This window comes from Petaurus breviceps, unplaced genomic scaffold, assembly GCF_028583685.1.
Source record: "Petaurus breviceps papuanus isolate PSGF00001 unplaced genomic scaffold, PetGlider_PUasm1.0 91041, whole genome shotgun sequence".
NCBI lineage: Eukaryota > Metazoa > Chordata > Mammalia > Diprotodontia > Petauridae > Petaurus > Petaurus breviceps.
Genome location: NW_027187400.1, coordinates 6,770,128 through 6,780,822, shown reverse-complemented (window position 1 = coordinate 6,780,822; position 10,695 = coordinate 6,770,128). Strand labels below are relative to the sequence as shown.

General features: G+C 43.1%; 1 protein-coding gene across 2 annotated transcripts in view; it reads left to right on the top strand.

The window, feature by feature from the left end:
- Positions 1-10,695, top strand: part of MTFR1L (mitochondrial fission regulator 1 like) — a 17,245-nt gene that overhangs the window by 525 nt on the left and 6,025 nt on the right. The window contains exons 1-4 of one of the 2 annotated variants that reach the window (XM_069078295.1): positions 26-167; positions 530-622; positions 2,156-2,260; positions 9,730-9,839. In XM_069078295.1, coding sequence (XP_068934396.1) covers positions 608-622; positions 2,156-2,260; positions 9,730-9,839 — 230 coding nt within the window. In that variant the 5' untranslated portion in view covers positions 26-167; positions 530-607. Of the gene's footprint in view, positions 1-25; positions 168-529; positions 623-2,155; positions 2,261-9,729; positions 9,840-10,695 lie in introns of those variants that run through there. The other variant, XM_069078294.1, reaches the window with a different exon arrangement.

Below are 10,695 nucleotides of genomic sequence, written 5' to 3'. Positions count from 1 at the left end.
TAGAGGAGCGCTTCGGCTTGTGGTGGCGGCTGGCCTGTGCTCATGGCACTTGCCCCTGGCCCAGCACCCCTCAGTTCTTCCCGATGCACTTCGTCCTTCCCTCCTACCAGAGCTGCCCGGGCCAAGTTGAGGTCACCAAAGGGCCACTGAGTCCTGACTTTGACCAGGTTCAATTTCTTCTCTCCCATCGTTGTTAAAGTAACGCTTTAAGTAAGGCTCCGAGAGGTTACTGCCCACCCTACTGGAGGCTAAATTCAGTGACAGTGAAGGCAAGTTGCTAAGGCCCTCGAAGAATTCACATCCTCACTCAGGCTTCCAGAGCTGGGCCCTTGTCACAAAAGGTCTTTTTTTTTTTTATAAAAGGGCCCGGTTCCACAAAGGCAGTATTGCAAAAAGACTACCTTTTGTGTGGCAAAGACCAACATAAATGACCTTGGCACTAGCGGAAGCATTTACTAGTTCACTAGGGAGCCAGAAGATTTATGCTTATTTCCATTAAACGTCCTTTGGGGGGACTCTTGCTTTGCAGTTAAAGAGACCTGCTGTTCCCAAAGATGGCCTAACATGAGGAAGCCCTGCCAGGTGGGAGCCAGTTGTGATATCGGAGATGGAAACAGATTCCGTAAGTTATACACACATCTGCAGTGGTTGGCAGGGTGGGGCAACAGAGAACACTCCATCTGTTTAGAAGCATAAGGGAGGACAGGCATGCTGTGTGCTTCATTGAGCAGAAGTAGTAAAGCCCCAATCACACTTCTCTGATCACTCTACAGTTGTCTATACTTCTTTTCAAGCAACCTAGACCACTACCTTCCCCCTCACTCTGCTCCCTAATTCCATAGTTCAAATCACATCAGTGGCACTCTCCATCCTCTCCTCCCTTCCTCCAGTTTTCGAGGAAGAGGTAACCCTAACTGCTGACACTAGCCACTTCTGTCCTACCAAAAGCCCACCTCTCCCTCTTTCTTCACTCTCTCATTATCCATTGACTTCTCCCCTGCTGCCTTAGAACTTGCCCGTACCCCCTTTTCCTCCCTTAAACCTTTATTGTTCCCTAATGCTGTCCTCCTGTATGTCTCTTCCCTTTCACAAACTCCTAGAAAAAGCTGTCTATTCTTCACTGCCTCTAACTTATCTCCCACACACTTGTTCTCCATGACTGCCACTCAAATTATGTCTTTATTGCTAAATCCTATAGCCTTTCCTGAACCTTCTTTCTTGACCTCTCTGCATCTTTGACACTATTGGCCAACCCTTTTTTCTGAATGGTTCTCCTTGGGTTTTACTGACATTTCTCTGCCCTAATTCTCTTTGTACATGTCTCACTGATACCTCCTGGTTTTTATTTCTAGAAACATCATCCATGTCCTAACCTTCATGCTTGGATAGATTCCAGGTCCTTTAGACCACATCTCTTATTCTGAGCTCTAAGATTCACTTTTCCAATTGCTTGCTCAAACACAACATGTCCAAAACTGAGCTTAAAACTTAAGCTTCGGGGACAGCTAGGTGGCAAAGTGATAGAGCACTAGCCCTGGAGTCCGGAGGACCTGAGTTCAAATCTGGCCTCAGACACTTAACACGTATTCGATGTGTGACCTTGGGCAAGTCACTTAACCCCAATTGCCTTGCCTTACCCCCTCCAAAAAAAAGAAAACCACTTAAGCTTCCTTAACAACCACCCCCCCCCCCAGCCTTTTCTTTCTGTTAAGGACACCACCATTCCTCCAGTTACCCAGGATCTTAAGTGTTCTTCTCCCTTCATCCTTTCTATCATCCTTACAGCTATAGCCAGGTCTGACCATATCACTCCCCTGCTCAAGAAGTTTTAATAGCTCCCTATTGCCCTTAGAATAAAATGTAAGCTCCTCTGTCTTGCATTTAAAGGCGTTCACAATCTGTTTACAGCCTTTCTCTGGGCAGGTTACATATTACTCTTCACAGACTCTAGCCAAACTGGCTTGCTTATGCATGTGCAAATACTATGCTATATGACAGGGCTGAGCATAAGAAAATAGTGATTTCAAATGCAAGAGTTAAATATTTCTGTGCATAATCCTATGCAAACATTATTGAGAATCAACTTCTCCTATGAACTGACCTTGTTCCCAGGCTCTGGGGAAAGTAACTGAGTTGTAATTTTCTTTTTTCTTAGACTATTCCACTCTGGCAGAACAAACCACATGGAGCTGCTCGAAGTGTAGTGAGAAGGATTGGGACTAATCTGCCCTTGAAGCCATGTCCTCGGGCATCCTTTCAGGTAAAGGGACATGAAAGCTGGCAGGGTTGGGCTGGGAAGAAATCAAGTTTGTCTTGATGTTGAGTGAAGCAACAAGATACAGAAAGACCACTGGACCAGGGGACCGGGGGCCTGGCTCTTTGTCCTGGCCCTTATTGTCTTCTTAGTTTTGGTCATGTCCCCACACCTCCCTGGGTCTAAGGGGAAAGAACCAGATGATATGTCCCTTCCAGTCTGTGATTCCATGAACAGTATTTCACTACTTACATTTCTTTTTTAAAAAATAGATTTTTATTGGTGTTTTTTTTCTTATATGACCTAGATATCCCTCCTCCCCAACATACATCCCTTAAAACAATTTTTTCAAAAAGAAAAATAAGGAAAAAAAATGAGCAAGGCTGATGAGTACATTTTTAAAAACCTGAAGTATTCAGTGTTCTTTCCTCATGGACCCCCATCTCTGAATAGGTCTCCTTGTTTCTGTCCCTGTTAAACTGAGAAGTGCAACAGACATAGAGGAAAAGTGAACCTGAAACCCAGAGAAACTTACAGTCATATTAGGACTCCCAGCTCTGTGGCCATGAGCAAAGCCTTAGCTTCTTTATCTATAAAGCAGAACACTTGTAGACCCTCCATCATAGCATTGTTGTGAAGATTAAGGGATAATGTTTGTAAAGAATTTTATAAATTTTAAAGTTCTGTGCAAACATCAGCTATTACTTATTCTTGGCCCTTTTTTGAGGGAATAAGGTCCTTTCTGTATCTCCTTTTCCCTGTTTCTAAAATAAAAGAATTTCTACTCTACCCACCTTAAGAATACAGCCAGTTTTTGATTAGCATAAATGGATTTACAGACCTCCCCCTCTGCTGCCCAGCCAGACCAGCTTCAGTGCCTGAAGTAGAGTACCCCTGTATTTGCATAATGTAAATTTATGTCAAAAGCAAGAACTGTAAAGTAAGCCTAATGGCTTTTGGTAGAAGGGAACCGTTCAGAACACCTGAAGTTAATTCAAGTTATGCTGATGACCATGTAATTCAAAATAGTGATGATTTTGTTCAGTGCAAACTTGGTGTTGCATCTCCACTTGCCTATTAAACATCTCAAACTGGATGTCTTGTAGACCTCAAACTCAACATGAATTTATTATCTTTTCCCCAAAACCTTCCCTTCTTTCAGACTTCCCTATTACTATGAAGGGTACCAGTATCCTCCCAGTTACCCAGGCTTGCAACCTAGCTGTCTTCCTCAGACTGGTAAAGAGACTGCTCACACTTAAGTAAGGTGATAGTACCTCTATGCCCTGGATCAGTTCTGTCAACTGTCTCAGGACTATTACATTAACCTTCTTATTGGTCTTGAAAGAGTTCTAAAAGAACTAGCAGGTGAGATTTTTGAGCCACTGTCAGTGATCCTTGAGAGAGTGTGGAGAAAATCTTTTTATCAGATGTTTCTGTTAAAGGAATGATGTTCAAGATTTATAGAGATTTGACATGAAAAGTAGTGAAAAGATATAAACAGACAGTCCTCAAAAGATTTGAAAACAACGTGAAAGATTGGTCCAAATCATCATAATAAGTACAAATTAAGATAATGAGGTTTTAGCTTAACAGCAGATTGGCCAAGGATGAAAAAAGACTGAAAGAGTTGGTGTTAGAGAGGCTGTGTGGGAAGACAAACACACACAGGAACTGGGAAATAAGGGAAGGAGTATTTATTAAGCACTATGCAGATTTATCTCACTTAATCCTCACAACAACCCAGGAAGATAGGCATTGCTATTATACCCATTTTACAGTTGAAAAAACTGATGCAGAGTGACTGACTTGCTCAAGGTTGTGCTGCTAGTAAAGTCTGAGGTCAGATTTGAACTCCAGTCTTCCTGACTCCAAATCCAGCACCCTGTCTACTGCCCCAGCTGCTTCTAATATACTGTTGGAGCTGTGAACTGGCCATCCTCAATTTTTCCTTCTCTTCTCCCTCACATCCCCTCAGTTGTCAGATCTTGTCAGTTCTGCCTCCATGACATCTTTCACAACCATCCTCTTCCTTCACTAAATTCAGTAAACATTAAGTGCCTGCTGTGTGCCAGGCACTATGCTAAGCCATGGGGATACAAAAAGAGGCAAAAAACAGTCCTTGCTCTCAAGAAGCTTACAGTCTAATGGGGGAGTCAGCATGCAAACAAATATTTACAGATCAGACTATATACAGGGAAAATAGAAATAATTAAAGAAAAAAAAAGCACTGGAATTAAGAGGGATTGAGAAAGGCTTCCTGAAGGAGGTGGGATTTTAGTTGGGACTTGAAGGAAGCCAGGGAGGTCAGTAGTTGAAGCAGAGGAAGGAGAGCATTCTAATCATGGGAGACAGCTGGAGAGAAGGCCAAGAGATGAGCTGTCTTGTTCATGCTGGGGAGTGAGGTTTAAGAAGACTGGAAAGGTAGGAGGGAGCTAGGCTAGGAAGGGCTTTGAATGCCAGACAAGAGTATTTTGTATTTGTGACATGATCTGACCTTCACTTTAGTGACTAAATGGAGGCTGGGTTGGAGTGGGGACAGACTTGAAGCAGGTTCTTTATATATATAATGAAGCCCTGCTTCATTATCTCCCTTTTCTGATCCCTCTTAGACACAGCTGCTAAATTGTTGTTCCTTAATTTTGAGATATGACCATGGGACATCCTCACTTCCCACCCTCTTTGCAACTTCAGTGCCTCTAGGGAAAGTACAAACTCAAGCCAGCATTCAAGCCCTCCATAATCCAGTTCCAGCCTGCCTTTTTATTAAATTACTGCCATACAGGAAGACTACAGAGAAACAGTTCTTGCTCTCAGGGAGCATTGAGGAGCAAAGACTGGAGCTACCAAAGTTAAGTACTGGACATTCCATCTCCTTTTCCTGCCCAGAGGGTCCTCCAGGTCCGAACACACTTTCTCCACTGCACCACTGCCTCGCAGACTCCCGGGTTTCCTCCTGGGGGTGACTCAGGTGCCAGCTCCCAACAGTACATGACCACCTGACCTTTCCCCCTCTCCCTCCCCATATTAGCACTTTCTTCTTGAAAAAATTGTATTTCATTGTATTCACGTTTCTCTTAAGTAGAATGTAAATTTCTTGAGTCCTTGAATCTCCAGGACCTAGCACAGTGCCCTGTACATATTAGACATGTAAAAGTAAAAAAGACAAATTTAATCATGCTTAAGGAAAAACTTACTAAGAGTTGTCCAAAAGTAAAATGGGCTACCTCAGATGTAGGGTGTTAAAGAAAGGTATGTTGTAGAGTGGGGCCGGATTCCCTCTTTGAGATTCCACGTGGCTTTTGCTTCTCTGGCCTCAGGAGTGAAACACTGGACCATATTCAGGGCCTTCCTTGTCAGGCCCTAGGACAGTCTAACAAGGAGCCCTGCGCTAGGAGGTATGTTATGTATATTGAAGCATATGTGTGTTGCCTACAGGGAATATGTGATCCAGGGCACTGTAAGCATACTCATTTGCTACAGTCATAGATGACAGGAACATAGCTTGAGCTAGAATGGGCCTCAGGCCAGCCCCCACATTGTACAGATAAGGAACCTGAAGGCCCAGAGAGGTTAAAGGACACATGTCATTCATCAAGGAATTCAATGACTCACAGTTCAGTTTGGCAACCATCAAACAAGGCCCAGTGCTCATTGGTAGGGATGCACTGATGAAGAGGGGCACAATCCTTCTAAATGTACTTATGACCTAATTGGGGCTGGGGGAGGAGATACAATAGGTATGCAAATATGTACGATACAAGAAAAAGTGTGATAAAGGCAAAGAAAAATTAAGAAATGTGAAGCAGAAGGGAAGAGGCAGGGAAAGAGATGGAGCCATAGGTGGACATTTGAGAAATTACATTGTTGTACATTGTTGGGGTGGTTGTACTAGCTCCTCAGCTCAGTGGATTAGGCTGTGAGACCAGGGAAAGCAAGGCTGAATGTTTGATTCCCATAGAGACCAGTTAGTTCAGTCATACAGAGCCTGTACCAGTGTCTAGCCAACCATCTCATTACTGAGGAAGAAAAAAAGAGTGAGTACAGGATGGGTGAGCCAGCCCCAGCCTCCAGTAACCTGCTATCAGAAAAGCTCAGAGCAGTGCAGGGCTTGGTGTGAAAAATAATTCTTAGGTGTTTTCTTTCTTTTCTTCTGTTTATAGCTCCAATTAGAAACCAGAAAATCTGTAGGGATGACTGACAGGTAAAAATTCCTCTTTAGGGGTGTGCAAGCTTTTTCCATTGTTCATTCAGGTGGTGGGGGGGTGGATCCATGAGTGAGGAATGTTATATATACTGTCAGATGCAGACCATCTTGGGTTGTGCTTAGCTGTCTTTCTTTGTTTCAAAGAAGGGCCCACTGTATGTATTGGCACACACAGGTAAGTGGTATGTCTGAAAATGACTGAAGTAAAACAGTGCATCAATAACAAAACAAATGGGAAGGGAGGAGATTTGGCAGTGCACTCCCTCCCCCCACCATGCCCTCATGGTTGGAAGAAAAAAAGGACCATAGGGCTTGATCAGACCCCTTTGAGAGGGATAAGGGGGAAAACTGCTGTGGTTTTTGTAAGCCTGATCACCTTAAAATTTCTATTTATGCCACTACAGGATCCTCTTTCCCTTAAATCTGTGCTAAAGCTTCTTGATTCAGTAATAAAGAGTTTACTGATAGCCCAGCTAGGGAATTAAGGAGACTCATCAAGGTTAGTTGGTGGTAGGAGGAGCTATACTGAGGCAGCAGCTTTAAGGCCTAATGCTTAGAATCAGCAAGACTCATCTTCCTGAATTAAAATTTGGTCTCAGACACTCACTACTGTATGAACCTGGGCAAATCACTTAACCCGGTTTGCCTTGGTTTCCATATCTGTCAAATGAACTGGAGAAAGAACTGGCAAAACACTCCAGTATCTTTGCCAAGAAAGCCCCAAATGGGTCATGAAGAGACAACTGAAAATGAGTATTAATATGCTTTGAGGTTTCGAAAGTATTTTCTTCACAGCCTGTGAGAGAGTCATCTTTTTCATTTTATAGAGGGGTAAGTCATGTATCCAAGCCAGGACAAGGGGAAAGCTACATCAGCCCCCACACTCCAGGGCTGTTTCTGCTGATAATGATAGTTTAGGAAAGGGTCTGGCCTCAAAACAAACTTCAGTTTTGAATACAGAGTGACCCAGTGTTATTAAATGTATATTCCTTGGAGGATCTCATTTTTCAGCTAAGCTCTAGAACTTGTTCTAAGTAAACTCCTGTTGAACTCCCTTCCCTAAGGGTGGGGTTTTCTCTGATGGGCCTGTTTGTTTTTGAAAATGCTAAGGGAAGGGGTTTGGAAGACTCATCTCTACTGGCAGTACAGCTTTTAGGTTTTACTCGCTGCTCCCTGCTCCTATCTAGCTAGTTCTAAATAAGATCTTACCCTTCCTCCCCCATCCCCAGGCTCTCTGGAAGTCATCTACAGCTGTTGAGTAGAGAATAACATTAGGAAGAAAGGAAACCAGAGGAGGTTGGTGGTGTTTTCAGCACCAGAGGGATTTCTCCAAACTTTGCATTCTCAACTATATAGCATTTGGCCTTAAAGCCAGACTGTAATTCAGCCTACTGTCATTCCTTCCCTTCCCACCCTCTGGCAAAGGTTCTAATGCCTCATCTGGCCTGGGCCAAGGAGTCAAGTGACTAGGATTCTTTTCCTAGCCTTGGAGGAATGGAACAGAGAGCAAACTCTTTTGTTTTGGGAGGTGTGTTAAGAAAGGTTGGAGAGAGCAGTGAGAGCACCACATACTTGAGGGGTGGAGGACTATCTGTTATAAAAACTCACCTTCTGTTGAATGTCTTGAAATGTCCAGAAGCATGGGGCCCTGGAGTCAGGAGGACCCGAGTTCGGTTCCGGCCTGAGACACTTAACACCCACACGAAAATACTAGCCATGTAACCTTGGGCAAGTTACTTAACCCCAATTGCCCTCCAAAAGGGAAAAAAAAAAAAAGATGTCCGGAAGCTACCTGATGTTTGGAGGTCATTGAGCAGTGGCTATCTGCCATAAACCTGTCATACTCGTGCATCTGTATTTGCTAAATAGGCTGCATCCTGATTTGCAAAGAAAGTTCATGAATAGAACAATAGGAAGTGTGATTTATAGCAAGTCTGCAGTTTTAAGGAATCTTGAGGTGATTTTTTGTCAGCTGTGTAATGAGCTCCAAGTATAGTGAACAGACAGCTGGCATATTCAAGAAGGTCCCACACCATGACAAATGGGCCTTTGTAAAAGATACATGAGCACCAGGACAGGAGACATGCAGGACAAGGAGACACGGCTGAGCTGTGATCTACATCATTGAAGGAAATGCTCACATTGAGGAGATCATAGGTCTGTCAAATAGTGAAGAATTTCATTTGTGTAAATATGAGTTTTAGTATATGTTGTTTCACAAATAACACACAGGAGGCACTGGAGTTTTTGGACTCCAGCTTCTAACAGGTTTACTCTTGATCTGGGCAGATAGGAAGACAGCTTCAGAGGAGTTAATCTTTGTTCTAGTCTAGTCTTCTTCATGGGTTCCTGAGTACTAACTCCTACAGTAGTCCCAATCCTGCTTGCAGGGGGCAACTAACCCTATGTCTTTTTTTTTTTTTTAAGCAATTGGGGTTAAGTAACTTGCTCAAGGTTACTCGGACAGTTATTTCTGGGTGTGGTGGTAAGTATCTGAGCCGAAATTCGATCCCAGGTCATCCAGACTCTGGGGCCGGTGCTCTTACTCACTGGGCCACCTGGCCACCCCTAACCCTATGTCTTGATGGCATCGAAACAAGCACAGCATTTCCAGCTTGTGCACTACCCTAAATCCCTAAAAACCTCAGTGGGGGCCAGTTGAGGCAAATACATAGATTTCCCCTTCCCCTCCCCATGCCTTGCTAAGGGGGCAGATCAAGGCACACATGGCATTACACTATCACATTCCCTTCCCCTCTGGGTTCCCCACTCACTGACCAGTGGCCTGCTTACTTTTAGGGCAACAGACAAAGAAGGTATATATTGCCAGCAGTAGCCTCACAATTTTACATTACCTCATCCCTATATCACTGTTCAAGTGTGGAAACTGTTTTCAACCATCCATAATCATGAGATTTATTATCTAGCACCTGGAAACTAAAGATTATTATAAGAAAGAATGACGAAATCCTTACTTACAATATTATATTTGTGTAAAGCCTTATTCACCTGTGGCAAGTAGATTCGATTTTCAAAATGTATTGTCCAAACAGTGATGTATTTAAATAGAAGTGCTTGTTGAGGTAACAAGCTGTTGCTGTTTATTAATGATGAAAATAGCAATGTTGTGGTACTTCTGAACATTTGTGCTGTCACCAGATTTCTCTCCCAGCCAAAAGGTCATCAGAATGGCCTTGATTAGTTGTTTCTATGATGGGATTATTTGGTCCAGCCCTACCAAAGAGTCTCTTTTTGCTTCTTTCTATAGACACTGCCCAACATCTCTGACCTGTATCTGAGCGATGTGCCCCCTGTCCCTACTTTGGCTGATATTGCCTGGATAGCAGCAGATGAAGAGGAAACCTATGCTCGAGTCAGGTAAAGCTTGGGAGCCAGGCCTCAGTGTAGCAGTAAACAGACTGGTAAAACTGTAGGTTCTCTGCCTCTTTGCCATATAAAGAGACCCAGGCCCTCACTAGTTCAACAGATATTGTGGAAGCTTTGTGTTCATTGCTGGAGATCAGAGGGTTCACAATCTAATAGAGGGAAATACACATACACACACTGCAACACAGAAGTGAGAGTGTACGAAAGAGGCATGGGCAGCATGCTCTGAGAGATCTGCAGGAGATTGCTTTTCTGTGTTATTTTTTTTTTCTAAATAAGTTTATGGATGTCTTCTATTTCTTACATTATTATAGTTATGTCCAATATCTTTCTCCTACCCCCTCCCAGAATTTAAAAGGGAAAGCATAACTGATCAATAAATTGAAAAAGTCTGAAAGCATGTTTGCTTGTGTAACACCTGGACCTCCTACTTCCACAAAAGGATGCTTCGAGAGTGCCCTCTGGCAGGTAGATTGAAGGTGGGGCATTCCATACATTGGAGCTTGTGAGCAAAAGCACGGAAATAGAAGGAAAGAGTATTGGAGTTTGGCTGAAACCCTGAACATGTGAAGGGAAGTAAAATAAGAAATGTGGACAGAGGGATTGGAATTGGGCTGTGTGAAAGACTTTAAATAAGTTTATACTTTTTTAAGTATGCGACAAGGAGCCTTTGAAGACTTTTATGAGTGACAAGATCAGACTGGAACTTGGGAAATAGAATTCATATACAGCTTAGACATCAGTGTAGCACTCCATGGATCAGAAATGCATTTTAGAGAATTAATAAAAATGCATTCTAAGGGGTTCTTTCTTAATTAGATGGCTAAACATTTTTCTGAATTTCATC